The sequence below is a fragment of the Tursiops truncatus genome, chromosome 17, assembly GCF_011762595.2.
Source record: "Tursiops truncatus isolate mTurTru1 chromosome 17, mTurTru1.mat.Y, whole genome shotgun sequence".
NCBI lineage: Eukaryota > Metazoa > Chordata > Mammalia > Artiodactyla > Delphinidae > Tursiops > Tursiops truncatus.
Genome location: NC_047050.1, coordinates 74,145,895 through 74,170,739, shown reverse-complemented (window position 1 = coordinate 74,170,739; position 24,845 = coordinate 74,145,895). Strand labels below are relative to the sequence as shown.

Genomic DNA, 24,845 nt, shown 5'->3' with positions numbered 1-24,845 from the left:
CAGAGCTCGTAGGGGGCTGTGGCCTTTGTCCCACTCGGCTGGGGGTTCCAGGAGGGTTAGCGACCAGCCCCCAGCTTACGGCCACACGTGGACTCCTCCACGCCAGAGTGGAGGGATTCCAGAGAACACACCACGTTAAATCCATTCTCACCTCAGCAGTACGGCACGTGATCATTAACGTAAAGGCCATGGGCGACGCGCACGTGTTCAAAGTGCTGTATTCAGTGCAGTCCTGTCCCCGAGAGTAAAAGATTACTAACAGCCCTAATGCTCATCAATAGATACAGGAGAATAATATAAAATTAATGTGGAAATTAATAGAGCTTCTAATGTCCTGATATGATATTCTCTGAGCTGCGCTGTTAAGTGGAAAATAAAGGCGAGTGTAGGATGGCGTGGGAAGATGCATCTATGAGTCCAAAGGGGACCACATGGAGGTGGCATTGGGTTAGTTGAGGAAGAACTTTCTAGCAATAAGTGCAGTCTGGGAAGCCTTGTCAAAGTGGCCTGGTGCCTTCTGGGGAAAAGGCCAGGCACAGATTTGGAGGTGCAGTGGCCTCAGCCTCTTCCTTCTCCACTGCTGCCCCTGACGGCCTCCCTTTCCTTCTTTCCTCCAGGGAAGACCCGGCCCTCCTGGCGTGCCAGGGCCCCAGGGAGAAAAGGTAAGCCAGGCCCTGGGGTGACAGGTGGCTCTTGACCAGCAGGTGTGTGAGCTGAACGAATCAGGGCCTGGGGTGTGTGTGCTGGAGGGCCCAGGCTGGAGTTCTGGGAGCAGAGTGCAGACGAAGGTGATGAGTCAGGCATTAGAACTCAGCCTACAAGAAATGTCTGGTTATTGTACTGAAACATTTTTTTCTACTTTTAGGAATAAAAATCTATTTAAAAAACAAACAACAATCCCTATTATATAACATCCGGACATATTAAGACATTGTGCTGCCCTTAAATGGCTTTTTGGACTAACGCAGATATGAACAAATGCAAAAGAAAACCGCACAGACGCCTGTTCCTCTTTCTCCTTTTCTCCTTCTCTCTCCTCTGCAACGTTTAGTTGTTGTTTTTTTTTAACCAGAATTATACTCCTGAAAATGTGCTAGATATTTCATAAATAAAATAAGGTTTTATCTCACCCTGCTGGTCATCTATTTTAGAGCATTTTCCCAACAAGGCTTAACTCACTGAATTTGCTGCTTAGGATTTCTTTATCTCAACAGAAAGAACTGCATGTAAGATTTCTTTGTAAACTGTGAAGTGCGGTGAAACCGTATGAAGACAATAACCTTCCCAGGCATTCAGGGTCACAGAGGGAAACTAAGAAGGTGTGCTGTGTTCTGGATTATAGTGGGAGGAGTGATGAAATAGAGCCCTGCATTTGAGTACAAGAGAAAGATTTTCTTCCAGATCTTAGGCCCTTAGGAGATACATCAGACTTTGGGTCTGAGAGCAGCTAGGAGAGAGGTTGAGGGGGAGCAGGAGAAATCCAGCTAAACCAAGGAGGGTGAGACCAGGGCTGCCGCGCTTCTCAGCATCACACTGCAGGGTTCGGGTGAAGGTCGCTGCCCTATCCAGACGAGTTCTCGCTCGGCACGCGCTGAAAACAAAGGGAAAGAGAAAGGCTGCTCTGACTCTTTACCGAAGCAGACAGGGTAGAGTTATAAATAAATAAAAAGATACACAAGCCAAAAAAGCCTCTGTTTAGGAAGGGTGGCTGGAGAGTATTGATCTCATTCAAACTTGCGCACTTGGGCTTCTATTCTAGCTGAGTTAATTATTCTCTCTCGAGGTATTTTTAGAGTTGAGATTTACATTGTTATGTTATCCTAGTGTCAGGGTTTTAATGTATTCTTGCAGTTCCTTGACAGGGGATGCTAAAGCCTAAAATAAATAGTTTATTTCAAGTCCTGAAGAGGGAATGTGTCTTAAAGTTTGGATCTAGGTGACAACTCTTTCCCAATACTGTGTGTGTGTGTGTGTCTGTGTGTATTATAAATTCCAGCCTTCCGCTTGATTGATAGAGGTGTTTGGCCCCTCCTGATTGGTAAGCAGCTGAGTTGTACATTGTTTATTATGATGAATGCAGCAGAAATGGGAAGACGCGGTCAAGGGTCACGGTATGATGTGGGGCATTCATTTGGAAGAGTCGAGAAACCAGTGGTTCTCAGGTGATAGAATGTGTCCCAGCTCATTCTGAGAGAACATCACGGGACAAATCTTAGCTGCTTTACAATTTGAGAAAGTCATTGGAACCATAGAGCTGACCTTTTAACCCCCCTAGCTTTACAGATGAGAAAACAGAGGCCCAGAGAAGTAGGGTGTCTTGTTCAAGACGCCCCAGTGGCTACAGACCAAGGTGTATAGATCTGCCTGCCCATACGGTGACGCACCACAGACCTCAATATCGGGGGCTGCTCTACCTATTCTGTATTAAGAGTTTTAATGGATTGACTCCATGGTTATATTAGTTATCTTCTGCTGCATAACACATCATCCTGAACCTGAGAAGTGTGGTCTCGCCCAGTTTCTGAGGGCCAGGAATCTAGGAGCGGCACGGCTGGGCTCCCGTGGCTCAGGGTCTCCCAGGAGGCCGAGCTGTCGCCAGGGTGTAGTTATGTCATCTGAAGAATCCACTTCCAAGCTCACTCACAGTGTGGTTGGAAGCCTCAGTTCCTTGGTGGCCATTGGCCTCATTACACGGTCCTCTCCCTAGGGCTGCTCACAGAAGTGGAAATCACTTCCCTAGAGTGCGTTGTAAGCTCTCTGAGACTGGGGTTTGGCAGGCGGAATCCACAGTCCTGTTTTGTAACCTCATCCTGCAGCAGTACCTGTGACTTCTGCTGTGTGTTACTGGCCACATAGATGAGCAGTGGTACAGCGTGGTCCTGCACAGGATGTGAATCCCAGGAGGCAGGGGCCATCTTGGAGGCTGACTCCCCCAAGGGATAAAATAGATCTTTGAAAAACAGGACACCCACGTAGTGGAAAGAAAGTGATTCAAGGACAGACTAGCTTTTTCAGTGTCCTCATCTCTAAGGTAGGGTAGTATCTGAGAGGAAAAAATTTACTTCATGTCAAGTCCTTGGAACAAGGCCAGGCGTTTATAAAGGATCCGATACCTATTAGGTATACATACACAATTCTTATGGATGGACTATAGGATCTTAGTTTTCCTTAATAATGGTTTAATACATTTGATCTCATAGTCTGTAACGTTACCTGTGCAAGTGAGAAAACATGCGTTGATTAATTGATTTCATAACTATCATTGAAATTCACTTTTGTGGTGTAATGATGAGAAATGCAACAATGAAGACAATAAAAATAGATGTAATAATGAGGCGGGGTGTAAATAAAAGAAGAAAGATACAGTTATGAACCTCAAAAGATTCATTATTCAGCCACATAATGCTCTCTCTCTCTCATTTGTATATAATAATTTATGTATATATTTTACATGTATCAATATTTATATATATTATATATTTGTACATTTAAGACAGCCACACGACAGTATTACAGTATAGCTCAGAATGTCTTCTAACAATCATATTAGCAAAATAGTAATAAGGTTTGGGGGAGTGTAGGGAAAAAAGACTTCTGCTTGGGAGAGTTGAAGAAGGCTCGTGGGGGAATGGAGAAGACACACCCGAGCTGGGTGCTGACTGCGTGCAACTGGGCTTGCATCCAGGTCATGGAAGTGTGTGGAGAGGATATAGGGTGACAGAGAGTGCCTTGTGTGAGCATGTGTGCACCTGTGTGTATGTGGGTGGTGGTGTCATGGAAAGGAAAAGCGAGAATGCAAACACGTGTCTGAGGCAGGACCCGGTTATTGCATGTGAGAAACAGAAAGGCAGGTACAGCAAGGAAAACCGACACTCATTAACTCTGTACTTGCCACGCACCTTTGCTGTGTGGCTGAAAACTGCTCTAAAAATAGTCTGTTTTAAAAAGACATTCTTAACTGAGATTTTAGAAAAACACCTGATGCTATGTGAAGAGATGTGAGTTTTTCCAAGTCTAAGAAAGCAGTGGGACCATCAGAATTGTGACCGCACCAGTCAGAGGAAACAGGTCCTGTCCATAAGATAGAACTCAAATGCAATGAAGGGTGACAGACGTGCCCTGAGTCCTTCATTCTTACTCCTCGGCCTTAGGGTTTAATAGATGCTTTCCTATTTATCCGGCAACTCATTTACTCTTTGCCAACTTATTAAACAGTAGTTTTTCAAGGCTTCCTGTGCTCCCTGAGCGAACCTCTAGGGAAAATGCAGTCATATCTCCAAGCTACATGTGGGAACATTGGCTACAAGCAGTGTCCTCGTTTTAGCTATAGGGCACTAGGGTAATAACAGTGAAGATTTTTTTGTCGACAGATGTGCCCAATGTAGAACCAAGATGTAGCCCACGCTCTGGAAAACCTGACGTAGCCACAGCCGTCAGAGCCTGGCGGTAAGGCAGAAGGAGGCAGAAAACAAAACTTCTGTCCATCATGATCTGGTGAACATGGACAGGCCTCATCACAGCGTCTGTGGTAGTTATCACTTGCTGAGTATTTACTGAGCACCGACCATGTGCTGAACCCGTGACCGGGCACAGGGCACGCACCCTAGGGTGTAATCACGCTCCTGATGTGCGTAGTGCAGACCTGCTACGAGCAGGTGCTCACTGGACAGTGGAGCAAGGGATGCTCTTGAGCAGGAAAGTGCTGGGAAGAGCGCCAGCCAGATCTAGGCACTGGGTACACAAGTGAGAGCAAGGCTCCTACGACCTTGACGCAGAGATATGAATGGACAGAACACTTGAGATGGTTAAGTCAGTCAGCCCACGTGATGGCGCGTGTGCTGGAGCACAGAGAAGGAGGTGGTCCCGAGGCCTTGCATGGGTAGGCAGGGGCCCTGGGGGTGTGGGAGCCCGCAGGAGCAGGTGTCACAAAGTGTCTCCAGGCCCGTCCGTGTTCTGCAGACGGCATTTTTTCATTCTCTTTATGGCCGAGTGATGTTCCATTGTATACATGTGCCGCATCTTCCTTATCCATTCATCTGTCGATGGACATTAGGATGCTTCCATGTCTTGGCTGTTATAAATAGTGCTGCTATAAACATTGGGGTGCATGTATCTTTTTGGATTAGAGTTTGGTCTGGATATATGCCCAGGAGTGGGATTGCTGGAGATTATCATATTAAGTGAAGTAAGTCAGAGAGAGAAAGACAGATATCATATGATACCACATATTTGTGGAATCTAAAAAAAAAAAAATGATACAAATGAACTTATTTACAAAACAGAAATTGACTCACAGATACAGGAAACAAACTTATGGTTACCAAAGGGGAAAGGGGGGAGAGATAAATTAGGAGTTTGGGCTTAACAGATACACACTACTATCTATAAAATAGGTAAACAACAGGGCCTACTGTATAGTACAGGCAACTATACTCAATATCTTGTAATAACCTATAATGGAAAAGAATCTGAAAAAGAAAGTATATATATATATACGTACACACACACGTGTGTGTGTGTACGTATGCGTATGTATGTGCACAAAGGGAACAAAGTACTCTCTGTTGGAACGTTTGTCATTTCTCCGCAGGGTGCCGTGGGGCCTGCAGGACCTCCTGGGGTACCGGGCTCGGTGGTAAGTGATGCAGTCACCAGTGGTTGGAATCACGGACTCAGATGCTGATAGGATTGTGTAGTTGAGAGAGTTGTTGCCTCTGAGAATGAGGCGGGACTGTTCTGATGACACGAGCTGGATACAAGGCTTTGCCTCTGAAAATGGGGTAAAGTCAGAGGCGAGTCAGAAATTGCTGCCTCCCGGCATGCCGTGCGCCACGTGCCACGCAGTGGAGTGTGGGGGCTATTAAGGAAGGGCCACCGGCTTTGCTGACGTCTGGTTTGTCCCTCAGGTGCAGAGAGAGGGCCTGAAGGGCGAGCAGGTAAGAGGGACGTGGGTCCTCCCATCGTGGGGCTTTAGGTGGTGGCAGAAATAGGAAGGCCACCGGCGTGGGGTGACACTGCTTGCTGAGCTCAGGTGCAGCCCTTCAGAGACAGGTCAAGTTGACTCTGCCAAGAATGCAGATTCCCACCCTGGGTCCCCTTTGGGAACTTGGGAAGAAAACTCCGAGTCAGCACAGGGTCATGGGTGGTGGCCCGGGGCATAAGGACGGGGAGTCATGACTAATTCTCGTTTGACTTGTGTTACCAGGGAGCCCCGGGACCACGAGGTCACCAGGGCCCTCCTGGGCCACCAGGCGCTCCGGTAAGTCATCCCTCCCCAGCCCGGGGTCCACACCTCTAGGTCTGGAAAATCATAGCCATTCTCGCTTCCGAGCTCTGCGTTATTTCAGAAGCTCCTCCCGTCGCCCTGAGCGATAGGGGTTGTTGTCAGCATCTAGCACAGGAGGAAACTGGGCCTTGAAGACTGAAATCACTGGGCGCGGATCATGCAGTGAGCAAGTGCGGAGCTGGACTTGAAGCCCAGGCAGCCCGCCTTCAGGGCTCCCAGTCCCAAACATGCCAGGATTGGGGTTTCTGGTGTTCAGTCTGCGGTTTCAGTTTCCCTTCAGATAAAATGGAATAAAAACATTGGACACTTCAGTGCCAGTTGAATCATCTCCAGTGCACATTTGCTTTTCACATGTTTCTGATTAATACTGACTTTGCAGTGGTTTGGAACACTTCAGCCTTTGGTTTCTCCCTCTGCTAAGAATTTAATGATATGTAAATAACCATTTGGGAAGAGGCCATTCAAAGGGACTCTGTGATCATTTTTGATGTGAGTTCAGATACTAAGGATAATTAATAAGAATACAGTGAATTCCACAGGTCAGTGATTGGACCTTTGCTCCTCCTGGTAACATGCTGTTGCTTCTTTCAAGTGACTGTTTTACTGAAGGAAATAAAACAGCTCTTATCTTGAAATGTCCATAAATCAGGTTTATAATTGGATTTATGATAAGGCCCATTCCTCATTAGGATAAATGTATATGTTTTTGCTGGGACAAAACTAGAAGAAACTTAGAAGATGTTTTTAATTCCAGTATAATTAGAACAATTTCACATCGAAAAGTTCAGGTCAGAAAAGCTCCCTTCTGTCTCTGTAACCTTAGATACCTTGCTTAACCTTTCCAAGGCTTGGTTTCCAGAGCTCTCCACCATTGTTGTAACTGTTGAGAGATTTAAAGTAGATAATGCAGGTAATGCAGTGTGCTGTCGATATTTAGCTCTCCGTGCATATATGCACATATATTTCAGAGCATAACTGGCAAGTACTGACCATCTGTACTGTAGTATACTTTACATGCAGACATTTGCATATTAAGTTTGCGAGGGTGAAGTTGTTATTTTTCTGCTTTTACCGATGAAGACATTGGTACAGAGATACTGAGTAGCTTGCACAAAGTTATACAGCTAAGAAGCAAAACTGAGCTTTGAACCCAGATCTGTCTGACAGACTAGTCCATGCTCTTTTCATACCTGAGTGCACAGTGCAGCAGTATCTCCTCTGAGATGCGCAAAGGAGAGAATTACTTAAACTTAGTGGCTCCCACTAAGGGATAAGAAGCTAAGAGTGCTCAGCCCTGCTTAACTCATGAGGCAGCCAGCCTTCTTGATCTCTCACTCTGGGATCCGGGATGTAATAATGGGCAGTCCTTCCGCCTCAGGTAAACTTTGTTATGGTAAATGAGGGAGGGAGAGAAGGAAGAAACCTCAAGCACTTGTGGTCACATACTTTATTTTATATCAATCGAAATATTAAGGCTGGAGATATAGGGATGAAAGCACGTGGACTGATCCATGTGAAAGGAGTGTGAAAAAGAAATAATTGTGAGTAAACACTTGCAATCTCTAGAAGATTAATGAGAATTCTCTGCATGTGTCATTCCTGTGACCCATTGTATAGGACAAGGAGAGGGTCCTGAACCCTCAGTACTTGCAAACACCAGAATACCTCAACCCTGCAGCCCAGTGGAGCTGTCCAGGGTTCTGAAGAGGTCCTCTGGGCTAGATACTCTTGATAGAATGGGATTGAGTACAATGCACGGTGTTGGTGATGAAATTCCCTTGCAAGGAGTTCAGAAACCCAACAGCCTACCTAAAGACCTTGTGAAAAGTGGGGGGCAGTGATGAGAGACCAGGAGTGTGAGGTTCTTAAGGCCACAGCCAATATCCCTCCTGTCTCTAAATCCACAAGTTTATCACATGGTGGGAACTTAATACATGCTTACGAAGGAGGGACCCCCATGACAGATATTCAAGAGGGACATCAGAGTGGGACCTGATTGCAGTCTGAGCTCATAAGGAGCAGTGTGGCCATGGAAGGCACTTGGGGTTAGGAGCCAGAGCATCTGGTTTCATGTCCCAATTCATCCACCAAGTAGCGTTGGGTTTTTGCACTCTACCCCTCTTATCCTCTTCTGCTTTCCTAAGTTGGAAATCATTGTCAGCGACATCATTTCCTACGTAAATGTGCTGTGAGGGTTAAATGAGTTGACGTAGGAAGCACTGTTCTGTGAAGCCTTATTAAGCCCAGTACTGATCTCAATTGTTATTTCTGTCTTTTTTGAATCCCCAGCAGCACCTAGCCCAGGGCCTTCCTCAGAGCAGTTGTTCCCTAAATATTGTTTGGATTGAATCAGATCGAGAACCTGGCTTCAGTGACTTCTGTTGAGAATGGAAAATTTTGAGTTTGTGCTTAGCAATCCCAGAAAGAGGAACACGTATCCCATTCTCTAAATATAAACAGCGTGCGGCATTCTCCATCCTTGTTGAGGAGGCTTGCATCTTTGGTTCTTGCCCCAGGATGAAACAGGTCCTGGTAGTTTTAGCAGCGTTTGCTTGAGTGCAATAAAGAAGGGCCAGCTGGGCAGACCAGATGTGAGACGTTTCTTGTTGCTTAATGAAAACTCACTTCTGCAGGGTCTTCCTTCCCTTGATGTGTGCCCTGAGCTCACTGCAGTAACCCCTGTGAGGAAGGGAGATTTAAACCTTTAATTACTACAGTTTGTACATTCATGTACTCATTTTTATGGTGTTATTAAGGGAAAAGACCTTAGACCTAAATACAGTTCCATCACTTCATAGTTATGCAAAATGTGGCAGTAGTAGCTGTTCGCATGACAATCATACGATTGAAGATGAGGAAACTGAAGCACAGAGGGGGAATTTCTGGCCCAAATTCACCCGTAAAGTTGGTGATAAGAGTCTCCGTTAGAGCTGAAGTTTTCATTTTCCCATTCCCGTTTCATGCCGTATTCTAGGTGACCTCAGTAATACATTTGGGTATAAAGCAGGTGCTGTCAGGCGGTGCTTTGTCAGGGCTTTGGTACCCATTCTTCACGTGGTCCTCACAACCACTCGGGAGGAAAGTTTATTGTCCTCACGCTGGAGATGAGCGAACTGAGGTCCACAGATGCCCAGTGACTTGTCTGAGGTCGGGCAGCAGGTACCTAGTGAGGTGTAACGGGCAGGATTTTACTTAGGTCAGCAAGACCTCTTTCCGCACCAGTTGGCTTTTTGTTTTTTGTTTGTTTTGCTTTGTGGAAATTGATCTTTCTCAGATGATTTTATTTATTTATCCAGACTCTCATTTTGCATATCGCAGTTGATGGAGAGTCAGATAACCCAAGCCAGTTCTTGCCGAACCAGCAAGATACAGGGGCAAAGGCACCAGGCTTAGAGCTAAAGACACTTGGATTCCAGGCACCTCTTTTGTGTGCACTTTTTACAAAGCAGTGATGCGAGGCCTGTGGTCCTTACTGTACTCATCTTTAAAGTGTGAATGATGGTGCCTACACCTTGGTTATTAATCACACTTAATTACATCAGATAGGTGCACATATTTTAAGTGTTGTAGATTTGAGGGAATAGGATATTTTTTTCCCTTCCAACCTCCCAGTTTCCCCACTGGAATGGGATGGTATTCTCCTATCCAATGAGAGTGACAGGGCCAAGTATATCCTGTGGTCTTTACTCAGTATTTACCGTGGTCTGTCTCTCTTGTTTTTTCCCCTTTCTCCTCCTTCTAAAGGGTCTGATGGGTCCAGGAGGCAAGGATGGACCTCCTGGTTCGCAAGGTCTCCGAGTAAGTAAACTGTCTTTCCTTTCTGGTGCCCCAACTCAGCCACACTGCCCCCACCCCCCATTTTAGCTGCTCAGACAGAGGAGATGACCCCAGTCTTGGGAGCTTGGGATGAATATTGGAAGCAGATTGAAGGGTTAGATTGAGTTCATCAACAATGGTTGAGGATGGGCTATGTGTTCAGCCTTGAGCTGGGTCCTGGGTCATCTCATGCAGATGAGTCTGTGGTCTGCCATGAGTCATGTATATAGAAACTCACATCCCTGTGTGATCAGAGCCCCAGTAGAGGATGCCCAGTACTGAGAGAACACAGGGAAGGGGCAACTGACCCAACCTGGGGGCCAGCCAGGGCTTCCTGAAAGTGGTAATGTTTGAGCTAAGTCTTAAGGAAAGAATAAGAAAAAATAGCAATGAAAGAATAGAGGTCTGCCAGTAGGCTGTTAGCCACTCCAATCTAAACATCTTCATTATTTTTGAATACCATGTCATAATGTCTTATGGTATTTCATTTCATTCAGCCCTTGTCTTTTTATCCAAACGGTGCACACCTTATGGGTTTGAATCCACCAGTAGGCACGGCTCCTGACACTGTGTTTTAAGGTGGAGGGCGTGGCAGCTCTCTCCTCAGCGCCCTCACGGCAAGCTGGGACTGGCCTCGACTCTGTCCTCAGTTCCCAGCACGTGCCTGGCGCAGAGTCAGGGCTCAGCTCACGTTTCCTGACCTCGAGCCCTTAAGCTTGTAACATAGTTTTTTAGTTTGTTTTATTCAATTACAGTTGATTTACAATGTTAATTTTTGCTCTACAACAAAATGAGTCAGTTATCCATATATATACATTCTTTTTCATTTTCTTGTCCATATGGTTTATCACAGAATACTGAATATAATTCCCTGTGCTCTACAGTAGGACCTTGTTGTTATCCACTCTATATATACTAGTTTGCATGTGCTCACCCCAAACGCCCACTTCATCCCCTCCCCGCCCTCCTGCCCCTTGGCAACCACAAGTCTGTTCTCTATGTCTGTGGGTCTGTTTTGTAGATAAGTTCATTTGTGTCATATTTTATTTTATTTTTTTTATAAATTTATTTTATTTATTTATTTATTTTTGGCTGCGTTGGGTCTTCGTTGCTGCACGCGGGCTTTCTCTAGTCACAGCGAGCGGGGGCTACTCTTTGTTGCGGTGCGCGGGCTTCTCATTGCAGTGGCTTCTCCTTGCGGAGCACGGGCTCTAGGTGTGTGGGCTTCAGTAGTTGTGGCTCGTGGGCTCTAGAGCGCAGGCTCAGTAGTTGTGGTGCACGGACTTAGTTGCTCCGCGGCATGTGAGATATTCCCGGACCAGGGCTCGAACCCGTGTCCCCTGCATTGGCAGGCGGATTCTTAACCACTGCGCCACCAGGGAAGCCCCTTGTGTCATATTTTAGATTCCACATATAAGTGCTATCCTATGATATTTGTACTTCTCTTTCTGACTCACTTCACTTAGTATGATAATCTCTAGGTCCATCCAGGTTGCTGCAAATGGCATTATTTCATTCTTTTTTACGGCTGTGTAATAATTCCATTGTATGTATACACCGTGTCTTCTTTACCTGTTTGTCTGTCGGTGGAGATTTAGGTTGTTTCCGTGTCTTGGCTCTTGTGAATAGTGAAGCTTGTAGCATCTTTTACTGGTTCACTTAAGAAAACAGCTCCAGGGCACATGCATCCAGAGACCGTGAGGCAGCCCCTGGTGGTCGTGAGCTCATTGCCCTTGGAGGTTTTAGTTCAGAGTCCGGGTGACCTGACAGATGGGTGGAAATGAGGGTGCTGGCATCTGACAGAGGCTGCTGCAGTCCCGTGTATGGCTTCACATATGACCTGGAGATTCCATAGCTCAGTGAAGTGGATGGTGTCACAGATTTGCTGGGATTCACTCTGTCCAAGGTGGTTGGGCCCACTGATCACACTGTACATCTTCAGTTCTGAAGTGGGCTGACCTGTTTCTGTGACTCAGCACAGACTCCAACCTGTCCTTACCCACCAGTGAACTTCCTCTTCTGGTTTCCAAGCACCTCTGCATCCTGTAACACTCTTGAAATCTCAGGATTCTAAGAGGAGCTTACTGTGAAGGCTTGTTCTGGAGCATGGTAGGGTGTCATGAAGGTAGGGCGGGTGGGAGAAGTCACTTATCCTACTAGAAGACCTTGGATATGTCGCCTCCCACTCAACATCACCAGCCCTGGCCTCAGTTTCACTGTCAGTCAGATGGGTCAAAGCTGGGTTGCCTTTGCCTCTGTATGGAGTGATTATCCTGGACTTTGCAGCAAGATGCACCTGGGTTTGAAGCTCAGCTCTACTTCTCAGCAGCTGTGTGACCCTTTAAGACACCCAACCTCTCTGAGCCTTTTTACTTTGTTATGGTGGGAAGGCACCCCAGCCGGCTGAGATGTTGTGAGAAAAAGTGCCCAGCACAGGGCCCTTGGTGGGCAGCAGGACGTGGCAGCTGTCATGGCACTCATTCTCCTGACACACTCATGCACAGTCTTAGGAGAAAACAGCAATCCTGTGCCTTATGTGACTGACGTTTAGATGACCCTTATCTCATCTTGCCTTGAAGTGCTCCAAGTGTTACTTTTCCTGATACAGTGTTAGACGGTGAGTGGAACTCTTGATGCAAGGATGACTGCAAAGGTTTTTGTTTTTCTTTAATCTATATCTTTATTTAATTGGCTCTTATTAAGGGGAGAGGGGACAAATCTCGCCTGGAGCTTGCTTGTCTAGGCCCACGCTTCCTCGGCCATGACTTCTTGGCACCCCAAAAAGTGTTCGTATGTTGCCCAGGGACGGTTGTTGTCCTTCCCAGAAACACCTCTAACCCCTAAGAGTAATAATACCAGCTACCCATGCAGCGGGGGCAGGGGCCTTGGGGATTGGACGCGTGCCCCAAGAGTGAAGATTTGAGGAGTAAAAGAGGGGGACCCAGAGAAGCAGTCAGGGTAGGACTGGGGTAGGGGTGCACATATTGAGTCGCTGAGCTCCATCTAAGTACCAGGCCTCCTGACAGGGCTGGGGAAGGGCTGCCGTCCCTCTGTCCATGGGCGGACAGCGGGCTCAGCCACCAGCGCCTCTCAGGGACGCACACACAGGACCGTGTGTCTCTAGGGCCTTCTTCCTTCCTCCCTTCTTCCCTTCCGTGCATCAGTCAGCCAGCAAAGCCCATGAGTGCCCTGACGAAGCACAGGTGCTGCGCTAAATGCTCTGGGATCCCTGAAGAGATTGTGGTCTCCGCCACCGGGAGCTCACAGCCCGTGGGACTTGAGACACATGAACAGTGAAGCCAGATGCCTCCGTGGGGACCAGTAAAGACTGTAAGTGTAGAGAGGACAGAGGGAGCTCGGCGGAGAGAGGCCATGGGGCTGGGAACAGGGAGCGTGGTATATGAGGCAGCCTCGCAGGAGTGAGCGGATTTCAGCAGGAACAGATGGGGACACTGAAGAGAGTAATTCAGACACAGGGAGGCCCCCCCCCCCCGAGAGGACACTTGCTCACGTCCATCCGCTTTTATCCGGCTCCCCGGTCTCCAGCTCGGAAGCGCGTGTGTAAGTGGAAGGGCCACACACGCGGCTTTTACTTCAGCCTCTGCCAGCGTCCTACGAGGACCCTGGCCTGATTTCTCTTCTTTTTCTGTTTCTCTTGTCCTTTCCCATCTCTGCCATTTTTCTTCTACTAGCCCTTCTCCCATCCCTGCATCTTCTTTGCTCCCTTTTCCTTCCTTCCACAAATTCATTGGTTCAGCAAATATTTCTTCATCATTTACTGGGTGATGGGCATTGTTCTAGGCAAGTGGGGTCCTTCAGTGAGAAGAATAAAGATCCCTGCCTTCAAGATGCTTACATTCTGGTGGCAAGGAAAAGAATCGTGCTGATTAGCATTTAAATAAACAATTCTGGAGAGCCACGGAGAAAGTCCTGTTCTGGCGGGTTCTCAGGAGGTGAGGGAGTTGGCTGTACGGGTAGCTGAGGGGAGAGCAGAGCAGGCAGAGGAAACAGCTAGAGCTAAGGCCCTGGGGCAGGAGGCTGCTGTGTGTCAGCACAGAGGCCTGTGTGGCCAGAGCGAGCAAGGGCCCAGCATGGAGGAGGCGAAGTCCTAGAACTGGGAGCAGGTTCGTGTCGGGCCTCGTGGGCCATTGTGAGGGTCTTGGCTTTTACTGTGAGCGATGTGGGGCTGTTGAGTGTGTTCAAAACTGTTTTATTATGAAAAAAATTAAACATATACAAAAATAGAAAAGTGAAGTAACCCCCTTATCCCCCAAGCCCATTGCAGCGCTTGCCGAGTCACTGGCCAGTGGGTTTCACACCCTCACCCACTAGCACCCACTGCTGGATGAGTTTGAAGCAATTTCAAACAGCATCACATTGCGTCTCTAAATATTTCAGCACGTACGTAAAAGAAACAAAACCTTAATACCGTCATCCCACCTAAATCTATGAAAAAGCTTCTTCGTGTATTCACTTTGGGTTCACCGTTTCCTGGACTGTCTCATACATTTCTGGTTGCAGTTTGTTCATACAGGATTTGGGGTGCAGACGTGGCGTGGCCCAGGTTACATTCTAAACGCATCCATCTGGCCACCGTGTTGAGAACAGACTGCAGCAGGAGGAGAGCGATTAGGGAGGGGATGATGGCAGTGACCCAAAGAGAAAGGGAAGAGGGCGTGGCCCAGATGGGGGTGGGGGGCGGGCGTGGCTGGGAGGAGCGCCCGTCCTGGGCCAGGTGGTCTGCCAGGCAGGGGGGACGCTGAAGCAGGGGCGGAGCCCTTGGCCTGAGAGACCCAGTGTCTAGCAGAGGAGGGTGAGCCGTGAGTCACAAGGCAGGGTGGTGAGGGTGTTAACAGAGGGTGTGCTGGGGCGCACAGGAGGGCTCCTCTCGCGTCCTGCCTCCTCCAGCGAATGGGGTACGATGGCCAAGCGTGTCCCTAGGGACCCCGTCCCTCCAGTGTCATTGGTGATCTCCTGACTTGAGCTGCTCCATCCCGGGGGTGTTGCTCCTCAGTGGCTTTACCTGTGGACAGACGACAGAGACAAACGGTGATGTTGGCGTGGGCTGGGGGGCAGCTTCCTGTTCAGTCAGCCTGTGGGCTGAGTCAGGAAAGCCTGAGACAGGATGATGACTGATTCAAAACAGCATCCCTCTCCTCCCCACACTGTGACCTGCCGTTCCCTGCTTCAATTGAAACGTCACTCTGAGAGCTGCTACTGTCAGCGCTCAGGCTGTGACAAGAGAAGAGATGAGAAGTGACAAGCCACAGGCACCTGGGAATTGAGATACTGAGACTAAAACACGGGGCGGGGAAAGGGATCCGGGCCCTTTATTTTAGAGATTAGCAACCGGCAGACAGTGTAATCTGTGGCGAGGTGAATGCATTCATTTTGGACAAAGCTGGTATTTTTCCACAATGACATAGTGAAAGGGGAGGGGCAGGAGCCAGGCACCCTCTTCCCCACCCCCATCCCCACTCCCTTCCCCCCCCATCCCCACCCCCTTCCCCACCCCCATCCCCACGCCCACCCCCACGCCCACCCCCACGCCCACCCCCACCCCCTTCCCCACCCCCATCTTGCAGAGCCCATAGCCCTGGGAGATGGTTGCTGCCCCCTGAGGCGGGTGTTAGGCACTCATTGCCCCACTGCTTCCTGCCTTAGGTGGAGGTAGAGAAGGTACTCAAGCCTTTCTGAGGTTCAGATTTCCTCCTGCTTGTCTGAGCAGGGCGTTGGGGCCCGGGAGTGCTGTCTCGGCTGGAGCGGGCACTGCTACAAGTGCATCTGAACCCTGAATGATCCAAAGCAGAACCAGCCTGGCTCCAGGCTCCTGAGGCGCTTGGACACTCAAAAGCTTGCACGAGGTTGATTTTTCAAAAAAAAAAAACAAAGAACTCTTGTGCCCTAATCATCCACCCCAAAATAGACATCCTGTCACTCTCACACCAGCCTATTTTAATTTTCTGTAGAGGACTTATATTTTTCTTATTTGAGAATTTGTTTACTTTTGTTATCTCCACTAAAATGTAAGTCTGTAAGAACATTCTTTTTGTATTTGCAGCACTTAGAGGAGTGCCTCACATTTATAAAAACATATGCTTTTATACATGCATTAAAATAAACATGAAAACATATATAAGCATATAAAACATGCATAAATGTGTAATGTCATTCATGAGCATCAGGTATAGTTAGTGTGCAAGAGGGAATGGATCACACCTGAGTGCTGCTTTCTGGGGGCTGACACACTTGGGTGGTGTGGGGAGAACAGGACCCAGCACTGGACATCTGGCCACCTGGGTTCTGACCTTCGACAGAGAATGTCCAACTTGTTTTTTTAACGTTTTCACCACCTTTACCCATTTCATCCACCTCCCACCCCTGTCTCCTCTGTCAACCACCAATCTGTTCGCTCTACCTACGAGTTCAGGTTTTTTTAGATCCCATATCATAAATGAGATTATACGGTACCGTGTCTTTCTCTGTCTGACGTATTGCACTTAGCATGACGCCCTCGAGGCTCATCCTTGTTGCATATGGCACAGTGTCCTTCTTCTTATGGCTGTCTGCTGTTCTCTTGTATGTGTACCACTATTTTTTATCCATTGTTGCATCCCGGGGCACTTAGGGGCCTTCCATGGCTTGGCTGTTGTAAATAATGCTGCAGTGAACATGGGGGCGCATGTGTCTTTTCAGGGTAGTGTTTTCATTTTCCTTGGGTAAATACCCAGCATTGGGGTTGCTGGATCATGTGGTAGTTCCTTTTTTTTTTTTTTTTTTTAACCAACCTCCATACTGTTCTCCATTGTGGCTGCACTAATTTACATTCCCCCCAACAGTGCACAGGGCTTCCCTCTTCTCCACACCCTCTCCAGCACTTGTTGTTCCTTGTCTTTTGGTAATAGCCACTCTAACGCGTGTGAGGTTACGTCTAATTGTGGTTTTGGTTTGCATCTCCCTGATGGTTAGTGATGTTGAGCACCTCTTCATGTGCCTGTTGGTCATCTGGACGCGTCTAGAGTGCTCAGTTTTGAAGAAAAACACTTGGTTTCTTTAGTACCTTTACTGTTACTTGGCCTTCATCTTGCTCTGTGGTCCTAGTCACACCTAAAATAGCCTAGATATCTTCTTTCCTCTCTGGACAAAAAGGAGGGGGAAAAAAGTTTTGCTTAAGAGAGTTCCATGTTGTCAGACATTTAAACAATGTAAAATTTGGAATGTTTAAGCTAGAGAATCATCATGGTGGAAGGAATCTCTGAGATCGACAGTGAGAAATTTAATGTCCAGAAATATTAAATGACCTAACTGCTCAAGGTTGCTCAGGGCTTTGTCACTGCCCCTCCCGCAAGCTGGGGACAGCCTCTTTGGTTCCTCTGATCATTCTCTTAATATCTTCTGTCTTCTCTTCTCTCTTATCAAGAGGTGAGAACCGAAGAAGGGACACTATGAGATATGGTGCTCCCCTTCTTCCTAGAGATGCAGTGATCACCACATGTCTCTTGCTGGGCCCGACTGTGTCAGTTGCTTTAAAAACATACGTTAAGGGCTTCCCTGGTGGTGCAGTGGTTGAGAGTCCGCCTGCCAATGCAGGGGACACGGGTTCATGCCCCGGTCCAGGAAGATCCCACATGCCGCGGAGCGGCTGGGCCCGTGAGCCATGGCTGCTGAGCCTGTGCGTCCGGAGCCTGTGCTCCGCAACGGGAGAGGCCACGACAGTGAGAGGCCCGCATACCGCAAAAAAAACAAAAAAAAACATGTTAAAAACAGAACCTCTACACGCATAGAACTAATATAAGGTAGGAAGGAAATAATATTGGTTGAATTGTCATTGCATAGCAGGCACTTAGGTCTTTTCTTTTGCACATGTTTCTCACTTAATTCTCACAAGGATCCTATGAAGTCTGGCAGTTTTAATCCCATTCTGCAAATGAGGAAACCAAGACTTGAAGGTATAAATCAGATTATCCAGCGTCACACAGATTATAAATGGTGAGGCAAGGATTAACTCAGGTTGTCCTGGCTCCAAACCTTTCCTGTTTTTGCTTTAGAATGGTGTGTGTGTGTCCACTTACACACCAGAATTCTAAACTGGACACTAGCAGTCCTTTCGGCGGAAGCCTTGGAGAGACCTAGGACCCCTTACAACTACCAGTGCGTGTTCTGAAGGATGCCCTGAGCTCCTGTCACTTTAATCTCTAGCTTCTGCCCTTGGAGCCGAGGGTCTTCCATGGCTGCAGCGATCAGGCCATCAGCCCTGATTTCTAGTAGATGTGAGAGAGAGAAACACTAGTGGTCTTTTGTAAGTGGCAGCCTGGGTTGAATGTGTTTTACTTTTCCATTTGTAAAGCCTTTTTTTCTGCCTTTCTCTGCTCTGCCAGATGGTAATGGCATCATTTGGCTCGCAGGCCACTGTTGGATGCCTTTCGTGGCGTGCAGCCAGGTTTATTTCAGGACCCTCTAGGTTTTCTCTGAGCACCTGGTTTCAGCTCTAACCGGTAGAAAATAATCACGTTTGGCATTTGGAGGCACGGAGAACAGGGACCGAGCAAAAAGACCATACGGCTCATATTAGAACCACTTGCACAAGCAATCCTTTCATCGGGTAATGGCCCCTCGCACGGCTGTGTTAACGCGTCCTGGCTGGGAAGGAATTGCTCTTTTGAATTTATAGGCTTCCCTCTTCTCCACAGACAGACAGGCAGCCTCAGAAATACTGGTCTCGCTCAGCATCCTGGCATCCAGAAGGGCTTGAAATATCCGCCCTTGTGATAAATTACAAACATTTATCCAGACGTTGTGTTGGCTAGCAGTTTAAAAGAGCAGAAAAGGAAAAAGACAAGGAACCGGCTTATTGTTAACAAACAGTTCTGTGTTGCTGCAGACCTTGGCGCTGGCCAAGCACATCTCAAATCCCCACACCCAAGTATGGGTGCAAAATGCAGAGGGTACATAGCTGCTGCTACATCCACCAGTAGCTTTACCGTCACCACCAGTAACATTATCACCATCACCACCACCACCATCACCATCAGCACCACTTCCATCACTAGTACCATCACCATCAGCACCATCGTCAACTCCACCATCACCACCACCAGCAGCACCATAATCACCACCATCAACACATCAACACCTCCACCATCACTATCACCTCCACCGCCACCATTACCTCTACCACCACCACCAGCAGCACAACCACCACTACGTGTGTCTTAATGTCAGATCCTGTGCTAAGCACTTTGTGGACATTATCTTATTTAATCTCCATGGCACTGCTGGGAGGTGGTGGTTTTGAAACCAACTCTGCTTGACATGTGGTCTCTCACCCACGCCGGGGACTCAGAAGAGCAGAATTCTGCTGTTACCATTTCTTCTCCATCAGAGCCTCCGTCATCTTCCTTCTCATTCTCATAACTATCTATTACATCTGCGTGACGCTTTGTTATGCTTTTTAAATCGCTTCCTCAAATATTGAATTATTTCTTCTGCTACTGTCTTTTCAGATAATTACAATGATTATAATTTTCCACATGAGGAAACTAAGATTCAGCAAGTTTTAAATGGCTTGCCCGTCCTCATCTACCTCAGATTTAGAACTCTTTTTCTTATAATATTGTAGAGGAAAGGGGTTGGGAAAAGAACATAGAGACTCCCTTTGATCACAGTGAGTGACCGAGTCCTTGCAGCTACTTACTTAGAGCTTTATGCCCCATCCCTGGCGATTCTAGCTCACGAGCTCTTGGGTGACACCAGGGAATGCGTCTCAACTATGTTTTTGCCCTACTTTGCCATTATTTCTCATCATTGCTGGGACTTCATGGAGGAGGTGGCACTGGACTGGGCTAGGACTTTGACAAGTTGAGATGGAGCATGCGTCCTACAGACAGGTGGCTTGGTGGGCCGAGTTCCAGAGGCCAGGAGTCCTTGGGGTCTTTGGGGCCCGGCTAAGCAGCCCACGTGAGCTGTTGCTTAGGGTTGGGAACATGGCCGCTGGATGCGAGACTGAAAAGGCATGTCAGAATCACGTGGTCTGTCAATTTCCAAATAAAACTCAGATGTTATGTCTTTTAGATAAGGAGGCGGCAAGTAACTTGGACAGAGCTTCTTTCCTCCTTATGGAAGAATAACCTGCCGGCACAGCTTGGCTCAGGGTCAGGGCACGTGACCGGGGTCAGCTCTCGTGGCTGTGGCTGCAGGAGGGGAGGGAGGAGAGCTCTGAGAGTCACCGGGGCAGCTCCGGACACTGTGGGTAGAGGAGATGTGAGCGCAGGTGCTGGAGCTGGACAGAGCCGTTACCGTGATATTTCTCTGGGTGATGCCCCTTTATGGATGGTCCACAAACCGTATGCCTTTCTTGGGGGAGAGGCTGCCTTGTGACACTGCCGCGATCACGAATCTCTGATGCTTTTCTCTTCCTCTGGCCTCTTGCCATCATCTTGCTTTTTTCCTTCTTGCTGAAAATCTAACACTCGGGATGTCTGCTCCTCTGGATGCACTGCTTTGCATTTCTGTATCTCCTACCACACCTCTCCGACCTGCCCGTAATTCTCCTTTTTCAGGTCCATTTTACTGACTTCCCTGGCATTGGAGAACCTCCTGACTCCATGCCCTCTGCACATTTCCTTATCGTCTCAGGTGTTCGTCTTCTGAGCATTAGTGTGTCATTACATACAGTCCCCAAGCTCCAGCAGAGCGCAGAGCTGCTGAGAACTCATACATCCCTCAAACAGTGGCGGGTCCTCTGCAAGAGGGAAACTGCAGCTGCGTCCCCTAGCAGATGTGGCCGCTTTAGTTAGTGATTCTGCTCAGTCACAGCCCAGACCTTCTCATCCCTTCGTCTTCCATCTGGTCCTTGCTTACCAACCGCTAAATGTTCTAGCCCTTCATTGCGTTCAGCCTCTCCTCCAAACGTCTCTGGCCTGGGTTCTGAATTCTGATGACTACTCACCAGGCGGTTTTGCTGACCTCGAAGGGAAGTGGTTTATCCATCTTGGAAATAACGCTGTGGCATAACTTGGAAGCGGGTGGAGGGGGTGTCCGTCTAGATAGAAAATTGAAGAGGTCTTGTTTCCATTCGCTGAGGAAGGGGAGCTGGCCATTCTCAGCTCTCTCATGGTCAGCTCCCGATGATTTCAGTAATCAGAGCAGGACGGATGCCCAGACGGACTCCTCCTGGGCTCGGCTCCCTTCTGAAGGTGTCTGTGACTGCATTTTGAATTTTACCTGACAAGCGTCGAGGAACTCATCCTGACCTAGACCTGATCGCGCCTTCCAGGCTGATGTGCTCCAGCTCAAGGGGTGCAGGTCCAGGGGCCTCTAAATCAGACCCCCTCACTCTCTCTGCAAGTCTGCCAACGGCTTTCCTCCCTAACAGCCCTTCTCTCTACCCTCTCATGGCTGTTCCCACTGCCACTGTCCTGGCTCAGGACCACATCAGTCCCGAAGGGACGAGTTACATATCCAGCCCGCGAATGTTCATTGAGTCTCCACCACGCGGCGGGCCTTGTCCTGGGCCCGTGGATGTAGCACTGAAGAAAAGCAGAGCCAGTCCCCGTTTCAGACGAGCCTCCCAGTGGGTAGACGGGCAGTTGGCAGGTACGAGCGCCAACAGTGTATGTGGTGGTGATAGAAACAAAGGGAAATACAGCGGGGCAGGGAGAGAGGGCGGGATGGGGACCGCGGTCAGAGAAGGCATTCGGGTGAGGGGGACGTCTGGCAGAGACCAGATGGAATTGAGGGATGGAGCCATGTGGGCACCTGGGAACCAGCATTCCAGGCAGAAGCACCTGGAAGGGGCCTCTTGGGGCAGGTTGTGGGTGGAGGCGCCCCAGGACCGCTCCCTGGGCTCAGCACCGACTACGCACTCCCAAGACATGGTGGCGGGGAGGGGAGGGAAAAAGGTGGGATCCACGGGACCCCGGAGGGCTGGGCTGGCACGGTCCAAGGTCGTAAAGACACCTTCCCTCTGGGGATGGGGGAGCACACGGGGACAAACCAGTGTGTCCAGTGGCAGAGACAGGAGAGGGCCAGGGTTTCAGAAAGAGAGAAGGAGCTGACGTCGTCTAGCTCCTGTAATCTAGCAGTCTAGACTATTATAGAGATATTTTGTAGAACTTTAGTCATCTTCAGAGCCCTGGGAAGTAAGAGTCACATGTACAGGCTCCAGCACACACAGATCTGGGGCTGAATCTTAACCCCGTCACATTCTAGCTGTGTCACATGTGAGACTTGACTCTGAACCTGTTTCCACACCTCCCAGTGGGACTGAGAACACCTGCATCACAGGGGCGTCCTGCAGAGTAAAGACCTAAGGGAAATGTGGGAAACCCCAAAAGAGGGTTTGACACAAAACAGGTACTCAAGGAATGCGGTTCCCATTCAGAGTCTTGTTTTACTTTTCATTTCTGACTGCAGTGCTTTGACGTCATGAGAACAACTGTGAGCAAAAGAAAGCAAACAGACGGGCCTTCCATCATTCACATTCCGCTGTAACACAACGCACGCCGTGTGCTGTGTAAGCTAAGCAGCACACACCTCACCCCTGTTCAAAGGGCTAGACTCTGAGGCTTAGTGAGACAGGTCACTCGCACAGGACGACCCGCTGGGGTCCTGCACAGCAGTGTGGAGTCTAACAGCAGAAGAGCAGAAATGGTCCAAATGACCTACCTGCCCAGAGTTTCATCCTTATGGTGAAATCCATGTAGCTGTGGAAAGGAATGGAGTGGCTCTCCACGTGCTGATACAGGATGCATCCGGGTTAAATTGTTAAGTGAAAAAAACCTAGTTTATCAGTAGATTGAATGATATGCTACAGTTTGTAAAGAAAAAAAGGGGGAGAGGGAGAGAATGTGTGTGTGTGTGTGTGTGTGTGTGTGTGTGTGTGTGTGTGTGTATGTGTGCAAAGCTTACCTAAACATAAAATGCCTCTGGAAAGATTAGCCAACATCTGGTAGGATTATTTGCTTTCAAGGAAAGGGACTGAGTGGCAGGGGACAGGATAAGGACATTTTTCTCAGGTAAACCTTGCTGTACTTTTTGAATTTGGGGCCATGTGTTACCAAAATCATCCAAGTTACAGAGCCGGCATGCAAAGGGGAGCGTCCCTGACTCCAGACTTCTTCCCAATCCCACACTGCTTCCCCTAGGGCATCCCGAGGGGGACGGGCTGTTATCAGGGAGTCTGCCCCAGACGTGCCATTAGACGGGCTCCGGGCGCTGCCTGCCTGTTAATTTTGGCTGCTGCTTTTTTTTTTTTTTTTTAACATCTTTATTGGAGTATAATTGCTTTACAATGGTGTGTTAGTTTCTGCTTTATAAGAAAGTGAATCAGTTATACATATACATATGTTCCCATACCTCTTCCCTCTTGCGTCTCCCTCCCTCCCACCCTCCCTATCCCACCCCTCCAGGCGGTCACAAAGCACCGAGCTGATCTCCCTGTGCTATGCGGCTGCTTCCCACTAGCTATCTATTTTACGTTTGGTAGAGTATATATGTCCATGCCTCTCTCTCACTTTGTCCCAGCTTACCCTTCTCCCTCCCCATATCCTCATGTCCATTCTCTAGTAGGTCTGTGTTTTTACTCCTGTCTTACCCCTGGGTTCTTCATGACCTTTTTTTTTTTTTTCTTAAATTCCATATCAGGGAAAGAAAGGTGAGACCGGCCCTCCTGGAATCCCTGGATTGCTGGGGCAGCAGGTAATTACTGTCTTTAAATCCTCTTCCTAGCAACACTGCTTGCTCTGGTTGAATAAGTGATGGGGTAACGATTCTCAGGTTGTAACCAGAATCTTGCATGGTCACTGCATCAGAGCATTAAAAAGAATGTTCAGTGGGACACTCGCCCTCCCTCTGCCCCTTGCTCCCCCTGCCTCCCATCTCAGGTGCTGGGAGAATGGCCATTTGGTCTCCTGGAGGGGTTTAGGCCTGGAGGAGGGCAGACCCTCATCTCCTCCCCCTGCCCCTCCTCGCCTCGCTCCCCCTCCGCTTTCAGACTCAGCTCTGGTGTAACGTCCTCTGGCCCCAGGCTTCGTCCAGCTTCCCACTCCCACACAGCCTCACGTGTGCTGTCCTTGTGGCCCTCTGTGGACCTCCACAGCCAGCCCGCCAGGTGGGCAGGCTCGGGGTCACCTCATTTCACAGACGAGGGGCGAGCCTCCCAGATGCACAGAGACTCGCTCGGGGCCACACGCCGCTCAGCAGACACCTCCCTCCCTCCCAGGCCCCCTCATCTGTGTGTGTCACTTGAGCACCCCCTGCCTCCGACACACACACCTTAGTGTGGACAGAGCAAGGCGCCCGGCACTGGAGGCCGGAGCTCCCTTCATTCTCCCTTTGCCCCTTGCACCAAAGCTCGCCACCCAGTCCCAGCCCCAGCCTCCACCCGGAGCAGGGTTGGTAAATCCTGGGGAAGCAGTGTGCTGGGGGGGAAGCCCAGTTGTGGGGGCGGGGGAGGTTAGGAGGTTAGAGTCCCAGCCCTCGGCCCCTTTCTGGCTGTGGCGTCTTGGACAAGTCACTTTACCTTCTGAACTTCAACCTCATCATTTGTCACAAATACCAAGAAAAGTAAAAGGGGAGGGCGATTCGAAGAGAAGATGAGGGGATGTGACCCGGGTGATGGCGGGGGGTCCCGGAGGAGCAGAGAGCACCGGGCAGGGTGCTGTCCTGTCCTCCTGGGTGTGGTGGCCGCAGGCAGGCAGGCAGGCAGGCAGGCAGGTGGGATCACTAAGGGCTCGTCCACGGG

The 24,845-nt window shown here is 48.8% G+C and overlaps 1 protein-coding gene across 1 annotated transcript in view; it reads left to right on the top strand.

The window, feature by feature from the left end:
* The window catches only part of COL22A1 (collagen type XXII alpha 1 chain), a 261,283-nt gene that overhangs the window by 123,616 nt on the left and 112,822 nt on the right, over window positions 1–24,845 (top strand). The window contains exons 18-23 of the mRNA XM_033842909.2: window positions 618–662; window positions 5,591–5,635; window positions 5,907–5,936; window positions 6,206–6,259; window positions 10,031–10,084; window positions 23,747–23,800. Coding sequence (XP_033698800.1) covers window positions 618–662; window positions 5,591–5,635; window positions 5,907–5,936; window positions 6,206–6,259; window positions 10,031–10,084; window positions 23,747–23,800 — 282 coding nt within the window. The remainder of the gene's footprint in view (window positions 1–617; window positions 663–5,590; window positions 5,636–5,906; window positions 5,937–6,205; window positions 6,260–10,030; window positions 10,085–23,746; window positions 23,801–24,845) is intronic.